Here is a 25,232-nt window from a genome sequence, read left to right on the forward strand (position 1 = left end):
TCTTCAGAAGACACAATATGAGAAGGAAAAGGCACAACATAAAATGAAAAGATATTTCCAATGCATACTTTTAAAGGGCTCCTACAATTCAACAAGGAAAAAAAAACAGTAGAAAATCAAGAAACAGAACAGCTATTTCACAAAAGAATTAACTGATAATACACACATGAAAAGGGGATGAACCTATTAAAATGACAAGGAAATAATATTATATATCCTCCAAAACTGTTAATACCAAGTGTTGGCAAAGATGCGAAGCACTGGGAATGCTCATGCACTGTTAGTGTAAATTGGGGCAAGCACTTTGGGAAACAATTTGGTAATATTTACAAAAGTTAAAAGTCAAATTTATGTCTTCATGTACATGCATACGTGCACCAGAAGATGTATATAAGGATGTACACGACAGGGGCACGTGGGTGGCTCAGTTGGTTAAGCGTCGACTTTGGCTCGGTTCATGATCTCATGGTCCATGAGCTGTCATCGCAGAGCCCGCTCTGGATCTTCTGTCCCCCTTTCTGCCCCTCCCTCACTTGCGCTTTTTCTCTCTCTCAGAAAATAAACTTAAAAAAAAAAAATGTACACAACAAAAATAAATAATCAACAAGTAAAAATAATCCAAAGGTCTGCCAATATTAAATTGGATCACTGATGTGTAATCTTAGGATGGAATACTTTACAGCAATAAAATGAACCACAAAGACCTAAGACATGGACAAATCTCACATACAATGTTTAGTGAAAGCAGCTGAATCAAAAATATATACACAGTGACATTTAATTTTCATAAAGCTAAAAACTAGTGTCAAAAAGTTAGCATAGTGGTTACCATTAGAGGGGAGAGAGGAGATCAGGACTGTGAGACCTACTGGGGTGCTATCAGGGTTTATTCTAGATGCGGATGGTGGTTACAAAGATATGTGCTTTGACTAACTTGCTTTGCTATATACGTTGATGCCTATTTCTGTGTGCATGATTTATTTCCCAATTTTTTTTAAACCTTTTAAAAAACAGATTTCTGAGGCCCTCCCAGAGGAGGTAGGGTCCAAAAGTCTACTTTTTTTTTTTTTAATATTTATTTTTGAGAGAGAGAGAGACAGCACAAGCAGGAGAGGGGCAGAGACAAAAGGAGACACAGAATCCGAAACAGGCTCCATGCTCTGTCTGGGCTGTCAGCACAGAGCCTGATATGGGGCTCGAACCCACAAACCATGAGATCATGACCTGAGCTGAAGTCGGACATTTAACCGACTGAGCCACCCAGGCACTCCCCAAAAGTCTACATTTTTTTTATAAATACCACTGACAATTCTTATCCATACTAGAAGTTAAAGTTGCTAGATTTATTTCTAGCTTCCGAAATGACTGAACTTTAATATAATCTTCCAGTTATCCAAAAGAGCAAAAAAAAAAAGCAAGAATTCTAATGGTCTTATGTTGGATAGATCGACAGAGTTGATCTTTTGTTTCCTATCCCTTTTAAATGATACTGGGATTAAATTACAAATACCTGTATATATGTATTTGTATATATCTATATGTAGTAATCAATGAGCTAGATTATTAGTGTAAGAGTAAAGGTTCTTTAGCCCTAAAGATATGGAGGGACAATCAAACAACTGCTTTCAACAGACCCTCTCCCTACCCCAAAAAGCCTTAGTAAATAAATCAAATAGATTTTATACTTTATAAGTCAGATTGTCACTCACGAGGCTACAGAAGTTGACTGTACAAATTCGTTCTCTGACCTTGTAAAGGACAAAGGAATGATTTAGTTTTCAGACTTCAAAGAATTTATTATTTTCAGACTTAGCCAATTTCTTTGGGTAGAAAGCACTTATGCACAAACCATGGCTAACACACATCTATGGTTGTAAAAAGGATTTATCAATACAATTATGCCATCTGTAACAGCAACAAAATAGCATAGGAATCAAGAGGATGTGAGTTCTGAAAAATAAAGACAAAAGAAAAATAACTGCTTACAGATTTAAAGTCAATTATTTAGGTACTATATGGACAGATGCCACAAAACCCACCTGATGGGGATTTTCACTAAACCCCCAAAGAAGACCAGACTAACAGAAGCAACAATAAATTACAAGGGTCATACATATTTTAAAGTCCGTAGTCAAGTATAATATTAAAAGATTACAAAAAAAAAAAAAGAATACAGTCATTCTCTGACCTTTTTCTCCCTTCTGTTAACTCTATTTTTAAATCTGCCCACAAGCATGTAATCTTCTTGAGAGTATTACATAAAATCAATCTTGCAGCCATTTATTCCAATTATAAGTATTTTGTAATTCAAATACAGTGATCACAGGGAACTACTATTATTTTAATTTCTCAATTACAAATATTTAATGTTATAAATAACACTTCATAAAAGTACTGCAGCTCTGCTTCAATTAAATCTGATAAGGATCACTTTACCTGTGCAACAGAGTTCTGCAAGCCATTCTGAACCCATGGCATCTCCCAACAAAAACATCAGGTAAAGAGACTTCAAACACCATAAAGGATGGTGATGGGCTTATAAAAACTGCTGAGCAATTATCAGAGCTGCAGTCTAAACGGAAGCAGGCTGCAACATGAGGTCACGACTGACAAGGAGAGACCTAATCAAGAGTCCACAAATTTCTTCCCAAGTCTGTGCAATTTTGCAGGACAGAGGGAAAAGGGGACAAAATTTTGAATCCGAGTAGCACTCCTGTAGAAATATTTAAGCCTACTCCAACATAAAGCAGAAAAACCAATCTGTTTGCATTAGTCATACTACCCTATCTGGAGATATGTTATGACTAATATGAAATTGATAAAACAGTACACAAAAAGTACAATACTACTACTGTTCATTTATTACCCATATTCATAAAACCATTAGTGGTTAATTTTTCAAATCTAAAATTATGATAATTTCTATACTCCAAAACTATAATTTTAAAAACAATCATCTCAAAAAGTAAATATATATTAAAACAGAAGAAAAATCATACATCCCTTTCAAGCCAAAAGCAAAAGCCTTTCTTCACTCTTCCTATTAACTTGGGAATACCCTATAACTATGATAAGAATAAAGTGAAAGATTCTTTACAACTAGAAAGTCAGTAAGTAATAATAACTACAAGTCTTTAAAACATTAAATGCATCATTTATAGGGCAAGGGGAGGGAAAAGAAAGAGAACTTGTCAATATCTATTGTGCTCTGGTACTTTAAAACAATTTTTACTTTAATAGAACTTTCTTATGACCCAAAGCATAAATTCTACTTTTCCCTGCCCAACAATTCTGACACTTCCACAACGTACATTTTTCCTGAGCTGAAATCAAGTGTCAGACAGTTAACCAACTGAGCCACTCTGGCACCCCACATTTTCCTCCTCTTTAGTGGAACCTAGCTAGTGAAAACGTAATGGACTGCCCAACAAATATTTTGCAAATTACTGGATTCAGTGGATGAAAGAAGGGAAATGTTATGAACCACCTGTAGTCAGTCAGCTGAGGGCCCATTTCCTCAACAATAAGGCATCCACAGAATGAAGTTGTAGAGACTAATCTCAAAACCCTAAACTCAGAGCTCTTCCTCAAACACTACACCTTTTATCCTGCACTACACCCAAAAAGAACAAACCATGAGAAACCAATGAACTCACAAAAATAAAGCCGTAGCATCAACAGCCCATAAAAAGATACTGAAATTTTCATTTCTGAATTCCAAGGTTTACGAAGGCAAAGCACAATTATAAATGAACTTTATAAGAATGTAAGAATGCCAATTAACTTTTTTTTGAGAGAGAGAGAAAGAGAGTGAGAAAGAGCAAGTGCAAGTAGGGGAGGGGTAGAGGGGAGGAGAGAGAGAATTTCAAGCAAGCTCCACACCCAGACCACAGTTTGATGTGGGATACGATCTCACAACTGTGAGATTATGACCTGAGCCTAAAACAATAGTCGGAGACTAAACCAATTGAGCCACCCAGACGCCCTTGCCAATTAACCTTTTGATGTATAGTTCTGCAAACATGAGTATACATTAAAATTTACCTAGGGGCACCAGGGTGGCTTAATCAGTTAAGCATCCAACTTCAGCTCAGGTCATGATCTTACGGTTTGTGGGTTCAAGCCCAGTGTAGGGCTCCGCATTGACAGCTGGGAGGCTTGAGCCTGCTTCAGATTCTTTGTCTCCCCCCCTCTCTCTCTGCCCCTCCCTGACTTGTGCTCTCTCACTCTCAAAAATAAATAAATAAGTGTTTTTTAAAAATAAAAATAAAAAAATGGGACACCTGGGTAGCTCAGTCAGTTGAGTGTATGACTTCGGCTCAGGTCATGATCTCGCGGTTCGTGGGTACGAGCCCTGCATCAGGCTCTGTGCTGACAGCTCAGAGCCTAGAGCCAGCTTCAGATTCTGTGTCTCCCTCTCTCTCTCTGCCCCTTCCTTGCTCATGTTCTCTCTCTCAAAAATAAATAAGCATTAAAAAAATTTTTTTTAATAAAAAAAATAAAATTTACCTAAACCTGAAGCCTAAGTAAAATATATGAGGCACAAATTAAAAAAAAAAAAAGTTAAAAACTTGTTCAGAACTCTCCTACCTCTGTAAATTTTTTCAAGGTAGATTCCCCTAAAATTTGTACATTTAAACAACAAAGGTAAATAACAGATAAGTATGTGCAGAGAGAGCAATAATTCTTTATCTACAGATACAGTCACTTTGGAAAGGATCTTGAGATTTTCATGGACCTCATGGATAAGATGAAGCCTCAGAAGCAACCTGGTTTTTACATATCCTAAGCTACCTATACCTAACTCCCAGCATTTTTTCCACTCTGAAGTCAGTTCAAATCATCACAAAATAGGACTAATAGCAAATGATATACAGAAATAACGGATGCATAAACAGACTGATCAGTACAACTCCTACACAAATATTTAAACCACTGGTTCTCAAAGGGTGGTCTGTGAACAAAAAGACCAAAACTATTTTCATAACATTTGCCTTTTTCCACTGTGGTGACATTTGCATAAGGAAGCAAAATCAATGGTAGAAAAAAATGCATGGGGTCTTAGCACAAATCCAGGCAAGTGGTACCAAACCATACCATGGCCACTGCATTCTTTACCACCCCTCACTTGTGATTTTTTAAAAAGGAGACCAATCCTTGATGAAGCAGCAGAAAAATTATTAATTTTATCTCAGCTCTGAGTATACTTCATTTTAGTACTTGGTATGACAAAAATGGGAAGTACACATAAAACACTTCTGAGGCATAGCGTAGTACAATGTTTGTCTTGTTTGAGTTGACAGCTGAACTTTTATCATGGAACACCATTTTCATTGGAAAGATCAGCTGACAAATTATGGTTATTCCAACCTGAATATCTGGCAGACATTTTCTCAAAAATGAGCAAGACTGCAACTTTAAGAAAAACGAGTGACAATACTGTTAAAATCTGAGTTTTCAAGCAAACATTTGAATTTTGGAAAACCCCTATCTTCATAAATTCAATAATGTCCCAGTACTTAAAGATGTTTTTGATACAATCAGTGGTGATATTAAAGAGTGTGAATTCGGGGTGCCTGAGTGGTTCAATCAGTTGAGCATCCGACTCTTGAATTCAGCTCAGGTCACGATCCCAGAGTCGTGGGATCAAGCCCTGCATTGGGGCCCCACTCTGAGCATGGAGCCTGCTTAAGATTCTCTCTTGGGGTGCCTGGGTGGCTCAGTCAGTTGAGCATCAGACTCTGGCTCAGGTCACGATCTCACGGTTTGTGAATCTGAGCCCAGCATCAGGTTCACTGACAACAAAGAGCTTGCTTCAGATCCTCTGTCCTCCCCTATCTGCCCCTCCCCCAGTTATGCGGACTCTCTTAAAAATATACATTAAAAAAAAAATTCTTTCTCCCTCTGTCCTTTTCCCCTACTCGTGTGCATGCTCTTGCTCTAAGAATTAAAAAAATTCATTACATTAACATTTAATGGGTTTATTGCTACTTTAAAAAATATATAAATTTCAGTTTTGAGGCACCTGGGTGGCCTAATCAGTTAAGGGTCTGACTAAATTTCAGTTCAGATCATGATTTCACGGTTCATGAGATCGAGCCCTGTGTCGGGTTCTGCACTAAAAGTGCAGAACCTGCTTGGGATTCTCTTTCTCCATCTTTCTCTGCCCCTCCTCTGTTCTGTCTCTCTCTCAGAATAAATACATAAACAATAAAAAAAAAATTCTCAATTTTAATTCCCAATAATGTAAATACCAATAGCCATAACCCCTGAAACAAAAGTTCTTTGGGTTCTAAATAAATCTAAAGTGTAAAAAAAACTGAAAACTGCTGACTGAGAACTAATAAAGGAGGTGGAATTTATCAATAGAAAAACATAACAGCTGTGTTACATAAAAACAGCTGTAGTACAGCTGCAAATACAAGCATCTTCCAAACTGCAACCCAACAAAGCCACACTTCCAGTGGCTTAAATTTGCTGTTTTAATTTGTAACATGGTAAATGCCTACAGGTATAATCCACATTAACGAAGGTCTTGTAGTCATCAATAATTTTTAAGAATTTAACATGTGAAAACAAAAAATTTGATAACTGCTTTTTTAAACCATCATTAAATGTTTATTTACCTGGGTGGCTCACCTGGTTAACCAACCGACTTGGGCTCAGGTCATGAGCTTATAGCCTGTGAATTTGAACCCCATGGGGGGCTCTGTGCTGACAGCTGAGAGCCTAAAACCTGCTTCAGACTCTGTGCCTCCCTCTCTCTCTGCCCTCCCCTGCTTGCGCTCTGTCTCCCTCTCAAAAATAAATAAATAAACATTGGGGCGACTAGGTGGCTCAGTTGGTTAAGCGGCCGACTTCAGCTCAGGTCATAAATCTCACGGTTTGTGAGTTCAAGCCCCACGTCGGACTCTGTGCTGAGAGCTCAGAGCCTGGAACCTACTTCAGATTCTGTGTCTCCCTCTCTCTGTCCCTCCCTTACTCATGCTCTGTCTTCGTCTCTGCCTCTCCCTCAAAAATAAATAAACTTTTTTTTATTTAAATAAACATTAAATAATTTTTTTTAAATGTTTATTTCCCTTAGGTTTCTAACATATTTTCCCACAGCTACTTCTGAAGAGAAAAAGAGTAGCTACCTAACACTGCAGTAAATGTTTATGAACTACCTCACAGAAAAATTCAACAAGATGGCACGTTAAGTTACCAAAAGTTCAATCTCCAGTTTCATGAAGTACAGTATCCACTAATTCCCTAAAACAAATTTATTAATGCTCCCTATATTCTAGGGCTGTGTACTCTAGGGATATCTCTCCCCTCTTTTTCTTTCATCCATGGTGGATAACCAAAGAATGTATTTTTTATCTTCATGCAATCATTCACCCAAAACTACAAAAAAAGGCTAATATGCAAATATTAGCTGAAATTTTGATCATCACTAAATCTCAAAGATGACTCTGGTAGAGACACCTATCTTGCTGTCTGACAGCCCTATCCCTTTCTTTTGGTAAATAGCCGCATTCTTCTGTGGCAAACTAGTTCCTCTTCCTATCCAATGGTATTGGTAGATACATAAATTACAATGACCAGTTCTACCCTGGCCAGGTGATTGGACAGTGGATGCAATTTAGGCCACACCCTCTCCCCTGCTACTCCAGAGGAATTTGACCTTGAGTATAATGACAGATAGAAAGACAACTGAAATTCTCAAATAGCCACATGCTAGAGATTCTTCCATAACCCTGCCACTAAATTCTCCACGGTTTCCAAATGTTATCTCTGCTTTTCCTTCTGACTCTGAGACCTATCTGGCATTCTGCTAATAAACTGTCTTTTTTCTTTCCTTTAACAAGGTCCACTTCTGTGACTTGCCTTTAAGGAATCCTGACCACCTACCTACCAGTCTATCTGAAAATTACCTGGGTGGAAGAAAGGAGGACTGTCTACAAAACTGGAAAGATGATCAAAAAGAAGAAACTAGTAGTGCTATGTATTTGAATATTAACTTTGCTAATAATTAAATAAATAAATAGACTTAACAAATTTACATCACTAAATCAGTGCTATCCCCAAGAAATTTCTGCAACGACAGACATGTTCTGTAACTGTACTGTCCAATACAGTGGCCACTCACATGGCCATCGAGCACTTGAACTCTGGCTAATACAACTGTGAAAGTGATTTTTTAACTTTATTTAATTTTTACTGGTTCAAGTTTAAAATTTAAATAGCCACATGTAGCTAGTGGTCACTGTATTAGAAAGCATAACTCTAACTTAAAATAAAGAACATCCATTTATTTTATTTTTTTTAATGTTTATTTATTTTGGGGGGGGGAAGGGCGGGGGGGAACAGAGGATCTGAAGCAGTCTCTACAGTGAGAGCGGAAAGCCCGATGCGGAGCTTGACCTCACAAACCACAAGATCATGACAGGACCTGAAGTCGGACACTTAAGCGACTGAGCCACCCAGGTGCCCCAAGAACTCCCATCTGTCTCCTGTCTTTAGGTCCTGGAGAAAATACTGCTAATGGCAATATAAATCAGGCTGTATATTTTAAGCACTCTGGAAATACTTATAAAAGCCAAAGAAAAGTTCACTAGTTGAGCCAAATAAATGTATGCAAATAGTTCAGAAGAAGGAAGAAGGGGCCTAAGAACCTAAAAAGTTGATCAGTAGCAATTTAATACAGACAATCTAGCTAAAATAATTCAAAATTTCCAGAAAAAAGGACAGTAAATATATAATTGAGATATAGGTAAATAGTTTGGCATACTGTTTATAAATATCTTAATATAATTAGAGTTAAGAGCCCTAACCCCAAATAAATTAAAAGGGCTTATAAACATAGAATAGCACAAACAATGTTAAATCAAGGGCAAAAGAGTGAACAAGTTAATATACCATAATTGCAATCATGTTTGAAGAAATTATACATAATATACAAGGACCTAGAAGCTCACAAAGAAATTTAAGAGTTGTATTTGACAGTATGTATCTTAAATCACTTTATAATTTTTCTAAATGACAATGGATAGTTTATCCCTTTGGTATTAGGTAGTTTAAATGACATTTTGCCTTCTAATGCTTTTAAATCATTTCCTCTGCTTTTTAACTATCATTTTATTGAACACAGATTTAATGAAAAATATCTAGTGATCAAAAAAAAAAAAAGACAACAACAAATTCTAGTGATCTCAATATATTGCTGTTCCCCTAATTAGAAAAGGGGGTTAGTAAGGGTTAGTAAACCATGGAACTTTACAGAGAACTGCACAGAATTGAGCAATAACTAAAGCTGCAGAGTTCTTGAATTCTCTAAAGCTTTCTAAACAGTGTGACCAGTGGCCCAAGCTATGCATTAAGACAGTGACTGTATCCTACCACATCTACCAAGTTTACATAGTATGCCATGTAAACAGTATCACTTCATACCTGAAATAAGACTGGAAAGCACTATCGTAATGCATCACAGAGTTCTCTCTTTACAGCCTACTTGTAGCCTAGAACTTGGAAATACAAGTCAATTCAACCACTTCCAAAGGTTCTGAAAATTTACCCAACCCAACTAACACACTAATACAAAAACAAACTTTAAGAAGAAATGTAAAAGTTCTATTTCGAAAGAAAAGTGTAAATGCTAATACTTGAAATTTCCTTATCAAGTTTGCTTAAAATTTTCTTGTTGCTCTTTTCCATACGTAAACCAATCTTTTACATATTGTTACAATTTGTGTGATTTACTGCTTCAGTGAATCTACACCTAGAATAAAACTCTTAAAAGCTAAAGTTCTTTCAACTGAAATAATACCTTGTTGATGCTGTAACACTATTTGGTTCCAGGATGTTTTCAGTCATCCTTAACTGTACCACCTCTGCCATATCACTTGATTTTTCTGCACCCTCTTCTGGAAGTTCTTCTATATGTTCCAGCTTTTCATCCTCCTCTTCTTCCTCAGAAAGCTCATTAACCTACATTAACAAGACAAAATTGACAATTAAAATTTAATGAAACTTTTAACTGACATTATATAAGATATACTACTCTAAGAAAACTTAAGACACAGACAACTCATTTTTTACTTCATTTCCTAGGACCAATTTTTCCAAAGGAATAAGTAATTGCCACCTTTTCCATATTTGAAGAAAACTTCAAACCAAATGTAACATTTTAAAACACGAAGTAATGATTGCGTTAGCATATCACTAGGAATATGAGTAAGACCACACACCATGGAAAGCCTGCACACTGTAGTTAGTTAACATTAAGAAAGCTTCATTTCCTAACCAATCAGTTTTATAAACTGAATAGTTACAAAGATTTCTAACTGACCTCTCCAATTTCCAGGTACATTTAACAAGTGATGTTAACACAGAGTAAATGTTGGAAAAGGGCAGAGTAATTTTGCCTTAAGGTGTTAAATATGTTTTAGAAACTGTCAACTAACTTCTAAACGATTCAGATAGAATTTTTCAAGAGGAGATTGGACCTTACAAAAGGGAACTCACTAATTTGGTCATTAAGCACAACTCAAAGGTTATAATTCTGTTTCTGGCAGGGGCTATAAAATGTCTTCCATTATCAAACTGGCTACATAAGTAAACAGTCACGCTAATAAAAGACCGTGAATAATATTAGAGAAGGAAAACCAACAAAATATTCTTTTCTTTAAATGTTCATTTATTTATTTAATTAGTTATTTATTTTGAGAGAGAGAGACAGAGACAGAGAGGGAGGGAGGGAGGGAGGGAGGGGGAGAGAGAGAGAGAGAGAGAGAGAGAGAGAGAGAGAGAGAATGCATGCATGCAAGAGCAGGGTGGGTGCACAAGAAAAGGAGGGAATCCCAAGCAGGCTCTGCACTGTGATCAAGGAGTCCCATGTGGAGCTTGATCCCACGAATCGTGAAATCGTGACCTGAGCCAAAATCAAGAGTCAGAAGCTTTAACCAACTGAGCCATGCAGGCTCCCCCACAACAAAATATTTTTAAATGAGGGACACCTGCTTGGGATTCTCCCTCTCCCTCTCTTTCTGCTCCTTCCCAGCTCACGTGCGCCCTCACCCACTCTCTCTCCCAAAATAAGTAAACAAACTTCAAGAAGTATTTTTTTTCCCCATATAAGAAATAAATTTTAAAGCTATCTCAAAGAAGACATTAGCCATAAACTGCTTTAACACCTTTTATAATTTAATACTAGTCATTAAAAACACTTGAGCAGTAAAAGTATACCTTTATCCATTCCAGCCAAATACACTGGAAACACCTGGGATAAATTTACCACTACGTGTAACAGTGGTGTTCTTCCCAGGCAAACATAGTTGATAAAATATCTTCAGAAAGCAGACTTTAACCAGAAGAAAGGCAATTTTCCTGTGATATTCTACAACACTCCTAATCAACCAGTGCAGACTGCCCGCTTTCAAGCATAATACAATAAGTACTCAAAAGCCAGCTTTGAAGGCAGAAAAATATATGTTCACATCCCTACTGTGCCCTTAACTATCTCTCAACTTACTAAATTCTCTAGGCCTATGAACAAAATGAAGATGCTATATATACTACCTCCCTCATAAGGCTAGTTGAAAGGATTAAATACTATACGCTAAACTCTCCTACAGTGTCTATACATAAAAAGCAGTAAATAATAGCTATCATTATAACCGGAACTGTTATTTCTATAGAGCACAGAGCCTTATTTCTACATGTAATATCACTTTTTATTAGAAAGAAAGACCGTATGTGCCATCCAAACCACCTAAAGCAGGAGCTCTCAAACATTAGTGTATTAAGGTCACTGGTCAGCTAGGTCTCTAAAAATTCATTATTAACAATACTTAATGACTGCAATTTGTGAACTACTGACTTCATAAATAAAGCATATACAGCAGATTCTGCTGAAATTGTTGTGCCTGTAAATGCCAGCCCTCATCTATTTCCAATCAAGTAGAAGAGTGGTGAAAAAAACTAAAAATCAGTAAGTAACTGATTATGAACTGAGGTAAGATTTATACACAAAGGTGAAAATTTCACGATAGAGGAGTTTTTAAACTGAATCAAATGGAGAAGTATCCTCATTTTCCACGTATGTATTTAATACATTAATGAAATTGAAGAGCATACTTAATATCTTCCTGGTAACTGAAGAAAAAAATATTAAACAGCAAGAAAATACTGTTTTCAGAAGTATTAAATGGGAATTACTGTGGTTGATGAATATAGGCTTGGCCACCACAGTAGAGTATGGAAAAAAAAAATTTAAGATGACTATTTAAACTGAAAACATTTATTCAGTCCACAATTTTTGGTACAGAGGTATTGCTATTTTAATATGTTACAGTATATGTTTTTAAAAGTAAGTTTGTGCCTACAGTCAATAGCTCTTGGGAACTACAAATACCTTACCACTCATTTATATTGAATATATTATATTCAATTCAATAAGCTTTGTGTAAACTAAGTGACACTGTTCAGTAGTTTCAACAATAATCATCCAATAAGATATGACACGAACAGTAACCTAATGGGATTTTCTTTTGCCCCCTCCCATCTCCCAGGCCTCCCAATGTAACTTCCTACAGTAATAACTGACTAACTTGGTTTGGGTAATAAGCATTAAAAACTTAAAAATGTCCCCTGTCATCCCACACTTCAAAAGTTCTTGATCCTCTCCTTGTCACCTCAACATTCTGCTTATTAATGTGTCTATCTATTCCTAAGTTATTAAGAACCTGTCCTATATACGCAGCTGCCTCAACTCCACTTAATGGAAAACGACTTACTCCACTTAATGGAAACCCCTCATCCATACTTACATCTCTTCTTTCTTTGACTGCTGTAATTCCCTTCTCTAGGGCCTCGTGAAATGCCTGCTCTCCAGACTCCAGCTTGTGGAGAACGCTGCTACCTGCCTTCTCAAATGTATAAAGAAACATAATTATCACCTACATCTTCAAACCACTCTACTGAATTTGCATTCACGTAGGGATCCCATACAAAGAACCTGTCCACCGACTCTGGGTCATTTCTCAAACACTCCCTAGTCATCATGTCAGTCATCTCTCTCATACTATTAATAGAAATATCTACCATCTTGAAAAGGTTCTGACAGCCAAATACTTGCATTAAATGGGATGAAACTCCAAAGGAAAAGAGCACTAGTTAACTTTGCTTCTTTCAAATATCAAAATCAGAAGAAAAATAATCAAAGCACTGCAAGGATAGGCCAAGTATGCCCACATCTTTAAATATGGGGATAAGAAATTAGCACATTTAAGTTAGGTCAACTTAAAAATATAACCAAAATAGGGGTGCCTGGGTGGCTCACTCAGGCATCCAACTTCAGTTCAGGTCATGATCTCACAGCTCACAGGTTCGAGCCCCATGTTGGGTTCTGTGCTGATAGCTCAGAGCCTAGAGCCTGCTTCAGATTCTGTGTCTCCCTCTCTCTCTACCCCTGCCCCCTTCACGTTGTCTCTTTCTCTCAAAAATAAACTTAAAAAATATACACACAACCAAATTGTGCTAAGTTGGAAGAAATTTTACTTTCACTCAATACATTATCAATTCAGCCTCACAAGTCAAACTGAAGTTACCAAATCTGCTTTAAAGAAAATAAATTTTCAGGTATCTGTCCTACTATTGTAACCTGTTTATAATATAGAAATATCATAGAAATAGTTAAGAAAACAAATTCTGGTAATCAGTAATATGAAACAAAATAATTAAATATACATCACTCTCTCTTAGGACTCACAGCACTAATCCATTATTGATCATATTCTATTCAATATGCTAACATCTTCTTTTCTATCCATGGGCAAACCTACAGAATTCACCATTATGTGCTGGTGTTAACTAACTACCATTCTATCTAATGTAAAGCACAACATATTTTAAGTCAATTCTGCTAGTGCTTAAAGAAATATATGCATTTGGGTGCCTAGGTGGCTCAGCTGGTTGAGCATCCAACTACAGCGCAGGTCATGATCTCACAGTTCATGGGTTCAAGCGCCACATCAGACTGCTGACACAGCTCAAAGCCTGGACCCTACTTCAGATTCTGTGTCTCCCTCTCCCTCTGCCCCTCCCCTGCTCACACTCTGTCTGTCTTTCTCAAAAATTAATACACATTAAAAAATTTTTTTTAAATACAAGTGAATTACATGGAGAGTTATCTCAGTGTACATAAAGAAGACAGAGGATAGCAGAAATATCAGAGAATTACACCACGACATAAAACAGCCAAGATATACCCTGAAGACTTTAGAGCTGTCTAGATATAAATACTAGGACAAACTGGCATCATCAGTTTCTTAGAATTCAAATCTTCTCAAGAAATGTAAAAGATGAGTAACACAAACATATTCATATTATTTCACTTTGAGCAGCCATTAATTTTATCTAAATAAATTACTAAAACATTATTAATTTTTTAAATTTTTTTTAATGTTTATTTTTGAGAGAGAGAGACAGAACGCCAGCAGGCGAAGAGCAGAGAGAGACACAGAATCCGAGGCAGGCTCCAAGCTCTGTGCTGTCGGCACAGAGCCTGACATGGGGCTTGAACCCACGAACTTTGAAATCATGACCTGAGCTGAACTTGGAAGCTTAACCCACTGAACCACCCAGGTACCCCAAATTTCTTTAAAGATTTTATTATTAAATTAAAATTATTTTAATTATTTTAATTATTATTTAATTAAAATTAAATTATTAAAGATTTTATCATTTTTGGGGTGCCTAGGCAACTCGGTCAGTTAAGCATACAACTCTCAATCTCAGCTCAGGTCATGATCTCCCGGTTCATGGAATCGAGCCCCACATTGGGCTCTGCGCTGACAGCATGGAGCCTACTTGGGAGAGTCTCTCTCCCTCTTTCTCTGCCTCTTCCCCACTCTCTCATGTGCATGCATATGTGTACATACACTCTCTCTCAAAATAAACTCTAAAAAACAAAAAAACTAAAATTAAATCAAGATTTTATCTTTTTTAAGTAATCTCTACACCCAACATAGGGCTCAAACTTACAACCTTGAAATCAACAGTCATACACTCTACCTACTGAGCCAGCCAGGCACCACTAAACTAAAACAATTTAAGGAAAAGAAAAGTGGCACACAGAATTCCCAAAAATGGGATTTCTTACAGGCATCAAAGACATTACAGATTTGGTGCACCTGGGTGGCTAAGTCGGTTGAGTGTCTGACTCTAGATTTTGGCTCAGGTCATGATCCCAGGGTTGTGGGATTCTCTCTCTCTCCCCCTCTCTGTTCCTCTCCCCTGCTTGCACTCTCTCTCTAAAATTAAAAACAAACAAACAAACAAACAAAACTGGGGCACCTGAGTGGCTCAGTCATTTAAGTGTCCAACTTCAGCTAAGGTCATGGTCTTACGGTTCACGAGTTCGAGCCCCACATCAGGCTCTGTGCCGACAGCTCAGAGCCTGGAGCCTGCTTCAGATTCTGTGTCTCCCTCTCTTTCTGCCCCTCCCTCTCTCACTCTCTCTCTCTCAAAAATAAATAGACATTAAAAAATCAAAAAATAATGAAATAAGACATTAAAGTTTTAAGGCATAGCTCTCTCCTTGTCCTCTTCTCTTGTCATTTTCTTTAAAGCCAAGAATAATTTTGAAGAGATGTGTCAGTTCTTTATTCTAACCAAAATTTTAAATTAGCAACAGCATATAATAGTTGGGAAGTTCAAAAAATATGCCAAAAGTTCCAAGGATCACTATTCTGGCTACAAATTCTACCCACTTGACTTACTTCACAATGGTATACATATGCAGTTTTCATCCCCAGTTTACACATTACAAACTGTAATTTGGCTTGTTACTGTTTCCTTAAAGTACATGATACTTGAAAAGAAACAGGAGAGAGTGAGAGAGGAAGGAAGGAAAAGGGATATAGAAAGAGGGAAGGAAAATCAAAGGTATAAATGCTTATGTGAAGAAAACATTAAAAAATAAGGAAGATCTCAACTCCAAATATTAAAAAATCTTGTTCATAAAAGTACACAACAGTAATGAAACTCTTTATAAAAAAAAAAAAAAAAAAGATAGGCTATGTGGGAAAACTCCTAATTCACATTATCAGAACCAAGGTCAGTAAGAATTCATAAAAATCTGTATGATAAACTACCTTTCAAAAGATGCTATTTCAAAATCTAATAGCAAATTAAAAGAAGCCACCCAATGTGCATCAATAAATAGTGACCATATAATTAATCATCAGAACCTGGATATATGTAAGAGTGAAAAGGCGAGCTACTAATAATTACACGAGAAGCAGATATAAACCAGGACTCTTCTAAGAAAATGGGTGTACTATCACCTTTTCAAGTGGAGATCAGTACTATACATCAAATAAATTATAATGGTGCATCCATACAATAGGGAACTTTGCAGACATAAAAACACAAGAGTACTGTCTCTATATTCCAATAAGAAAAGAGTTCCAAGATAAACTGTTAACAGATTAAAAAAAAGCAGGGGGTGCCCAGGTGGCTCAGTCAGTTAAGTGTCTGACTTCGGCTCAAGTCATGATCTCATGGTCCATGGGTTTGAGCCCCATGTAGGGCTCTGTGCTGAAGGCTCAGAGTCTGGAGCCTGCTTCGGATTCTGAGTCTCCCTCTCTCTCCTTCCCCACTCTCACACTCTCACACTCCCTTTCCCTCCCTCCCTCTCCCTCCCTCCCTCCCTCTCTCTCTCTCTCCCCCCCTCTCAAAAATAAACATTAAAAAAAAAAAACTTTAAATAAAAACAACCACCACAAAATGATGGTGCAGAACTGTGTGTGGTATGCTACCTTCCTCTTAAAAAACTGTGAGGAGGGACATCTGGGTGGCTCAGTCTATTAAGCTTCGGACTTCAGCTCAGATCATCATCTCACAGTCTGGGAGTTCAAGTCCTGTGTCACGCTCTGTGCTGACAGCTCAGGGCCTAGAACCTACTTTGGATTCTGTGCCTCCCTCTATCTCTGCCCTTCTCCAGACTGCATTCTGTCTCTCTCAAAAATAAGTAAACATTAAAAAAACAAAAACAAAAAACTGTGAGGCAATATTTGCTTACATTTGCATAAAGAAACTCTGGAAAAACACATAAAAAACCAACGTGAGTGAGGGGGGAGTGGGTATGAGTAAAAGCCAAGAAATTTTACTAAATATTTTTTTTTAACCAGGTGAATTACTCATTAAAAAAGTAGCAGCCCGGGGCGCCTGGGTGGCGCAGTCGGTTAAGCGTCCGACTTCAGCCAGGTCACGATCTCGCGGTCCCTGAGTTCGAGCCCCGCGTCGGGCTCTGGGCTGATGGCTCGAAGCCTGGAGCCTGTTTCCGATTCTGTGTCACCCTCTCTCTCTGCCCCTCCCCCGTTCATGCTCTGTCTCTCTCTGTCCCAAAAATAAATAAAAAACGTTGAAAAAAATAAATAAATAAATAAAAATAAAAAAGTAGCAGCCCCACCCCATGACCACAATATAAGTAACTTCATAGGTTTTAACCTAATAAAAGTTTGACAAATCATTTCACTTACAAACAAAATAAAAACCTCCACATAGACCTAAATCACAAATTCTAAGCGTGAAAAGTCTGGATTAATATGGTTTTACAATAAATTAGTCACTCTGCATCAATATTCTCATTTCAGGAAGGAGACAGTAAATAGGTCCTGTACAATCTCAACCAACAACAAAATATAATGTAGTTGGAAAAATGGATGTTAATTTTCCAGAGTCACAAGAGTTAAAAAACTACCTGCAACCTCAACTTTTACTCTTGATGCTTCCCATTAATGACAATGATTGCACTGTTCTATTGATGCTACTTCCATTAAGAAAAACTTTCTATTTTTGAAAGTATGTGTGAACTTTGTATTGAATCTCTCCCTCTACCTTCTATTTCTCACCTTTTGTCTGCATTCCTCTATGCTAAGTTTCTTTGCAAAAGCAAAAAACCACCCTATTCTTACAAAATAAACAATGCTTAAGTTAGAATAAAAACATACAAACCTCAAAAATACCTAATATATAGTCACAGTCTGGTTTCAATGCCTTTTCCATATTACTCAAATTGAAAACAAGAACTTAAGAAAAATAATCACATTCATATATTACATGGATGTGTTACCTATGATTACATATAATAACCAAGACAACTGCTTTGTTTAGTACTTAAAAATTCCACCTGAGTTTGTGCCAAGCCCTAAAGAGTATATTCTTTAAAAATTCTTCAAGTATCTAAAATATTCTCACCTGTTCAGTAATTGAACTCAGATCATTAGATGAGAAATCTTCCTCTTCATTCTCAAAAAACTCATAGTAATTTTCCAGAAGTCCAGCCATTATCCTGCTCACTATTTCTTGCTCTTTCAGATCTTCCACATCTGTGTAAATGCTAAGAATAAAAGTCCAAATTGAACTGAGAGTCCTTAAATCAAATACAGGTAAAATTAGAAGACAACCAATGAGTCACTTTATAAACCTGAGCAATTTATGTCATCATTCTGTGCCTCAGTTTTCCCATCTGTAAAGCCTACCTAATTTGTACCCTCTTCACAGAAATGCTGGGAGGATTAATCAGATCTACTATAAAAAATAATGGTTCACCCAGCAACCTATGATCCTTGGGGGATAGTATAATGACTCTATTTCACAAATTCAGTATTTTTTGATTACACAAAAATTGGGGGAAAAACTTACTGGAAGACATCTGGACCAAAGACAGCAGCCAGAGAGTTTGCAGACCAAATTTCTTCATGATGTGATGCTACATTGGCTAAAAATCTACACAGAAACTTTAACAAACTGTAATTAACAGGTGGAAGCTGTTGTAAAAGGAACCTCAACTTTCTTCCAAATTCATCTTCATTATTATAATCTATAAAACATAATGACAGGTTTTTTTAATGAAGTAAAAACAAAGCTCAGATATTTTGCCAGGTTCACATTACTCCACCCACATCACCTTTTTTACTATAACAATTCAAAACCTCTTCACTTCCTCTACCAGGAGCCAAATGCCTTAGGGCTTTGCATTTCACTTATTAAGGGGAAGAGAAGAGTTAGAGAGAAGGAACTCAACCCTTCAATTGCTGAAGGATGTTTTCCTCATCTATTACTCATCAGCACAAATTCTCTAATTTATTTTTTTTCAATTCTCATCATACTGTTTTTTGCATGACAGTACCTGTGTTTCCAAATCAGTGCCAACTCTAAGAAGTCAAAATGCACTGGCTAATGCTAGTCAACACCAACTATGAATGAACAAAGATTTAACCAACAAATAGAATCAGTGACACTTTTCCACTTGGATGAATGGGCAAAGAGGAAGGAACAGGGTGTAAGTAACTTTCTTCCTCCCCTAACATCCTGAAAAGAACAATTAACTTCAGCAATATCAGTAGGACTAAATAAAGAAGAATTCCACTTCTCAACTGTTTTTCTCTAAATTGATGTTGCTTTCTGTTTATGAAGTTAATTTTCGAGTGACAGAAGCTAGGCCCTGTGTTAATCATGTCACTGAATTTTCACTAATAGAAACTTAGGCCTATAGCATCCCGTGATTGGTGAGGGTCTCACTTAGAGAGAATTTCTCACATATACCCTCTAAATGAAGTAATTTAATGCTTCAATAGTGAAAATTAACCCAATTATGTTTCACTACATATTTTTCTTCAGATTTTTAAAATTAATTTACAGAAAAATTATAGGTAAAAAGGTTATGGTCAAGATATTGGCCAACTCTGCAAAAAACACTTAAGCCTAAGCTTATCAGGAAAGGTTATAGTCACATAAGTTTTACTTAAAATTTGAAATACAACCAATACCAATTCTTCTATATTGATAATATTACCAACTGTCCATTCAAGTACAATACTTTGATTTCTTAACTGAATGAAAGAGTCCCTAGAATGTTTTTTTAAACCACCATGGCTACAGTTGGTGGAAATGTTAACAACCTAAGCATTTAGCAGCAATTTAGCATATTTTTAAAAATCATGGTCATCAACTCAAAAAATATATGCAAACAATTAATATTATCAATATACTGACTGCAACAATAACACTAACAAATTCTACATAACACCCTCCCTAGCTTTGCGGCACTTATCACCTGACACACGCATATATTTAGTTTATTTATCATCTATTTTTCCTCTGTCTCTGCTAAGTCCTTTATAAGTTTAGCTCTGTGATGGCAGAGGTTTTTATCCAGTTTTGTTCACTGATGCACTCCCAGAGTCTGGAAGACTGCCTAGCACATAGCAGGTATTAAACAAATATTAGTTGGATAAGCTAAATGAATACACAATAATGGGGCAAAAAGCTGAACTGATAAAACATTGGCTTTGATGGAGTGGTAATGCTGTTTTTTACTTGAAATACTGTCCATGTTGCTCTACTTTTGATTGTACACATTTCCACTATACAAAAATATTTATAACTGCCAGGCTGCTTCTTCTATTTTTTTAAATGATTATTTATCTATCTTGAGAGAGAGGGGGCAACTGCCAGAGGGAGAGAAAATGAGAGGGAGAGAGAATTCCAAGCAGGCTCCTCCTTGTTAGTGCAGAGCCCCACTTGGGGCTCAAACTCACAAACCGAACTGTGAGATCATGACCTGAGCCGAAGTCGGATGCTTAACCGACTGAGCCACCCAAGTGCCCCCAGGCTGCTTCTTCTAAAGTCTTCAAATAAGGCAGAGAAGCATTTCAAAATATATACAGCTATAAAATACACACCTGCTTGAATTTCTTTCCTCTTGAACCTACTTCGGAATTAAATTATATACAGAAAAAATAGATATATCAAAGAAGTTTATCCTAACTAGCAATTCTTTCAAGCACCTAAGCATTTCTTGAAAATGTTACAACAAATTTACAAAACTAAAAGCCTTGTTTTCTAACAAAACGTAACATATAAGTAGCTGGACAAATCATGGTCTAAAACAATGACTGTCAACATTTGACAATGAATGGAATTGTAGTCATGACCTGGGGGAAAGGGATGACAGTGGGTAGAGGCGAGGGATCTTGTTAAACATCCTAAAATTCACAAGACGGTCCCTTATAATAAAGAATTATCCAGCCTAAAATATCAACAGTACCAAGGTTTTGAAACTCTGGTCTAAACAAAAAGTCTAACCACACCAGAAATGCCACACTGCAGTGTCTTTCTTGCTACCACAGAAAACGAAAATGGCTTTTTTAAAAACACAAATGTAACTGCAACAATGCTCCTTCCATGTTCCTAAAAGCAACAATCTCCTCAGGGCACCTGGGTGGCTCAGTTGGTTAGGCATCCGACTGCAGCTCAGGTCATATCTCACGGATAGTGGATTCAATCCCCTCACCTCGGGCTCTCCGCTGTCAGCACAGAGCCTGCTTCTGATCCTCTGTCCCCTTCTCTCTCTTCCCCTCCCCCACTCTTGCACACACACATGCTCTCTCTCAAAAATAAATAAACATTAAAAAAAAAGTAATAATTTTCTCAGGTATTTTGAATGTCAATTAAAATACCAACACAATACTCTTCTACAAGAAGTGGAGAAAGCAATCTTTATCCAGTGACCTACTAGACATCTTTCTCAAAAAATTACTAAAGGAGAATAAACAAAATTAAACAGATTATATTACAAAACAAACAGAAACAGCACCTCAAGTTAAGTACTGCCACACCTTTTCTGCATAGCTCTTAAGAAAAGGGGTGTATATGTGGGTATGTGTATGCATAAATACACATGCTAATGGTTACATAAGTGGAGAATGGAGCATGATGGATTTCTCATTTTAGAACAATTAAAAACATATGGGCCACAGCAAATTTGTATACTTTAAATTCATTCACAAGCAAATGTCAATGCAGTAATTAGTAAGATGCATACTGTAAACCTGCGAATAACATAGTGCACAATGCTGTCATCATTTTAAATGACTCAATCAAAATGATAATCCTAGTGATAAAATAGCTTCTGACAGTCTCAGTGAAAGTCAATGACTTTATTACCATTAAATCTTATTCCAGTTACTCATTTATAAATTTTCATTCTAAGAGTGAAAGATTATCTGATAGCTGGAACTTAAGGTTCCATCTTTAAGAGATGTGTCTGCGAGGTGCCTGCATGGCCCAGTCGGTTAAGCCTCCAACTCTTGGTTTCAGCTCAGCTCATGATTTCACAGTTCATGGGTTGAAGGCCCACATCAAGTTCTAGGCTAGCAGTGTGGAGCCTGCTTGGGATTCTCTCTCTTCCCCTCTCTCTGCCCCTCCCCTACTCATGCTCTCTCTCTCTCAAAATAAATAAACTTATTAAAAAATAAAGACTTGTCTGCAATTCAACTAATACACTGAACAGAGAACCCTGTTACTTTAAAAACAAAAAAAATGGCTCCAGAGTCATAAAAAGGACTCAAAACAAAACTCTTTTAACACATCAGTTTCATTACGTATTTAATGGATGCAAAATGCCGATTAGGTGACTCAATATAAATATGTGAAAATATTCCTACAAAAAAAAAAAATCAAAGAAATGGATTCAGAAATTCAAAACAAAACAGTAGTACTTGGGCGGGGGGAATAAAGTTACCCTTTGAAAAAATGGGACATTAAGGACAATGTATTTTGAAATCTGTTTTTTGATCCAGGTGGCACATTAAAATAACAGAATTAAAGTAGTGACCTTCAGACATAAATCAGAGGTACTCACTAATTTAGGCTCAAAGGTGTTTAAACAATTTTTTAAAGATGGATAAAAACACTCAAAAGAAAATCTTCCTTCTCTGACTACATATGGCTTAAGAATACAAACACATTATAAAATATCCAGCTATGACAGCGATAGGCATTAAACAGTTATGTCTTAACACCAATGAATTTCTCTAGAAGACCCAATTCAAAAAATTAAAGAGATTCCACAATACAAAGAAAAGCCAAAACATAAGTTTAAATTTCAAGAAATGTATAATATTATACACCAACTTTATAAACTTTCCCATATAATGAAACACGTCACTCCATTATGTACACTGAATACCATTTGGCTCTAGGAACAGAATTATTTCCTCACTGCTTGGTTCTTCTTACCTTTCTGCCTACCTCTATGTCTATTTTTCCTTCTTATTCCATTCCAGCTAAGCCCTACTATTAGTCACCACAAAAACCTAACCCAACAAATATAAATCAACGCTTTTTTATTTGGCTTGGAATCCTGATATTCAATTTGGTATTTTATTTCCTCCAGGCAGAAGTCCAAGAACAAGCTTTAAGTATATTCCAAACCTGGAATCAAAGTTGTCTTCTGGTTTTTGCTAGCAAGTTCTATCAAACCAGGGACAAACATCCAATATTAACATCACCACTAAGGAATGGCACTATTAGTGGATGTTATGCCACACAATATCACTTCATATATATTTTTCTTCTTTCCCAACCCTCTTATTCCTTGTTCTTTTCTCCTGCCCTTCCTCCTCCTCCTTCTCACCCTGTATCTTAAGCTTCCTAAGACTAATCATAAAAAGTAAATAGTACTACACGTAATCTAAAAAGTTGCCATTCCCTTGACTAGACCATATAGATCCAAAGAATGTATGTTCCCAAATGGGAACATAAGAAATTAATCTCAGAACTACTATAATTACTGTCTACATGTCAAGATTTCTATAAAGTAAAAATATCCTGAAATTAATGGCAAATGATTGATTGGTAAGAATCAAATTATACTACCTTGAGAAAGCTGCATCAAGTGAATATGCAAACTGCCAGGAATAACAGGTTCAGGAAGTTCTTGAAGGAAAAATCTAAGAAGACTAATAGCTGAGGGAACATCTGCTTCCTTAACCAAATCCACCTCTTCTCCGCTGTCGTATCTCTGTCGAAGCCACTCCACTGTCTCAGCATTTCCATTGACTTGAAAAAGTCCTTGCTGCTCCAGACCTCCTACATTAGTTCAAGGCAAAAATTAAATAAGATTCAACTTCAAGTACTTGGCCATATATATTCATTTTCCAATCAATTTAAAATATTCATACTTCTCAAAGCCCTTCTTGGCTCTCCGGTTGGGCTGAACACCTTCAAATAACACATCTAGAAACATACTATCTCTGTCCTAAGGGATAATCTATTTTATCCACCCCCGGCCCATTAAAAATATTACTATCACCACCCCACTAAAAAATGCTCTATGCTGGGCATTTCTAAGTGTATGGCTTTAAATAAGAAATTAACATTTTTCCTTACTAAATTTTGGACTTTTCATACTGGAAAAGGAAGGAAGGAAGGAAGGAAGGAAGGAAGGAAGGAAGGAAAGAGAAAGAAATCAATCCATCCAAGGTCAAAAGGTGTAAGTTGAGTTTATTAAAACAAAGGCTAGCCCTAAAGGTAAGGAAATGTATACCATGTTCCTCGATATAGTCCACAACGTGGCGGACTATGAACGGAACCTCATTGTCTGGATGTCCTCCCTGCTGCAGCTCATCAAGTGGAATTCCAAATATTTTGTTAGCAAGAACAGAGTTGCAGTTACTCAAGGAAGGGGAGGAGCTCTTCCTCATATCTTTTTTGCAGCCAGAAATCAAAGCTGTCTTTTCTGCCAAATGAAAGATTAAAAATAAATAAATAAATAAATAAATAAATAATAAAAAAGACTAACAATCAACAGGTGACAATATGACTAAAATAATTACAGAAAAATGCTTTATACCAGAATGTGTTTTCATCATTACATATGTTCCAGCTTTCAGGCCCACAGAACATTCTACAAATAAAGTTCAATATAATCATCCCAACATTTTCTCCATTAAATATAGTTAGTTTTGAATACTGCCTTTAGTGTTCGTGTATTTATCAAATAATGGCAAATTTGTCATTAAACTTAGCAAAGGACATTAATGTTCCAAAGACAAATTAAGGAGCAAACATGGCTCCAACAGGGCCTTTACTGAGCAGGCTTATTGACACAGGTGAAAAACCAAACCCAATCATTTCTGGACTGTGCTACATGAACCCCGTCTAACCCGTTAATTTGTTAGCATCCAAAACAGGAGAGAATGACTTTTTATAAATTGATGGTTTAAAAATAACTTTTTATAAATGATAGGCTAGTAAGAACAAGATTAACCAGTTTTTATTTCTACATGACAGAGCAGCCATAATGTTTTTTTTATAAATGAAGAAAAATTTTCAGTTCTAGACATCAACTTTCAAACGAGAATGTTCTTTCATCAAACTTGCTGTTTCATTAATTATTT

At 36.6% G+C, this 25,232-nt stretch overlaps 1 protein-coding gene across 10 annotated transcripts in view; it reads right to left on the reverse strand.

Annotated features, from left to right (window-relative positions):
• Positions 1-25,232, reverse strand: part of FAM13B (family with sequence similarity 13 member B) — an 88,812-nt gene that overhangs the window by 42,141 nt on the left and 21,439 nt on the right. For 7 of the 10 annotated variants that reach the window (XM_042935890.1, XM_042935939.1, XM_042935883.1 and 4 more), the window contains exons 3-8: positions 24,380-24,571; positions 23,710-23,922; positions 18,691-18,868; positions 18,244-18,385; positions 12,810-12,905; positions 9,809-9,969 (exon numbers count right to left, since the gene is read on the reverse strand). In XM_042935890.1, coding sequence (XP_042791824.1) covers positions 9,809-9,969; positions 12,810-12,905; positions 18,244-18,385; positions 18,691-18,868; positions 23,710-23,922; positions 24,380-24,536 — 947 coding nt within the window. In that variant the 5' untranslated portion in view covers positions 24,537-24,571. The remainder of the gene's footprint in view (positions 1-9,808; positions 9,970-12,809; positions 12,906-18,243; positions 18,386-18,690; positions 18,869-23,709; positions 23,923-24,379; positions 24,572-25,232) is intronic. The other 3 variants (XM_042935958.1, XM_042935949.1, XM_042935930.1) reach the window with 1 other exon arrangement.

This window comes from Panthera leo, chromosome A1 (assembly GCF_018350215.1).
Source record: "Panthera leo isolate Ple1 chromosome A1, P.leo_Ple1_pat1.1, whole genome shotgun sequence".
NCBI lineage: Eukaryota > Metazoa > Chordata > Mammalia > Carnivora > Felidae > Panthera > Panthera leo.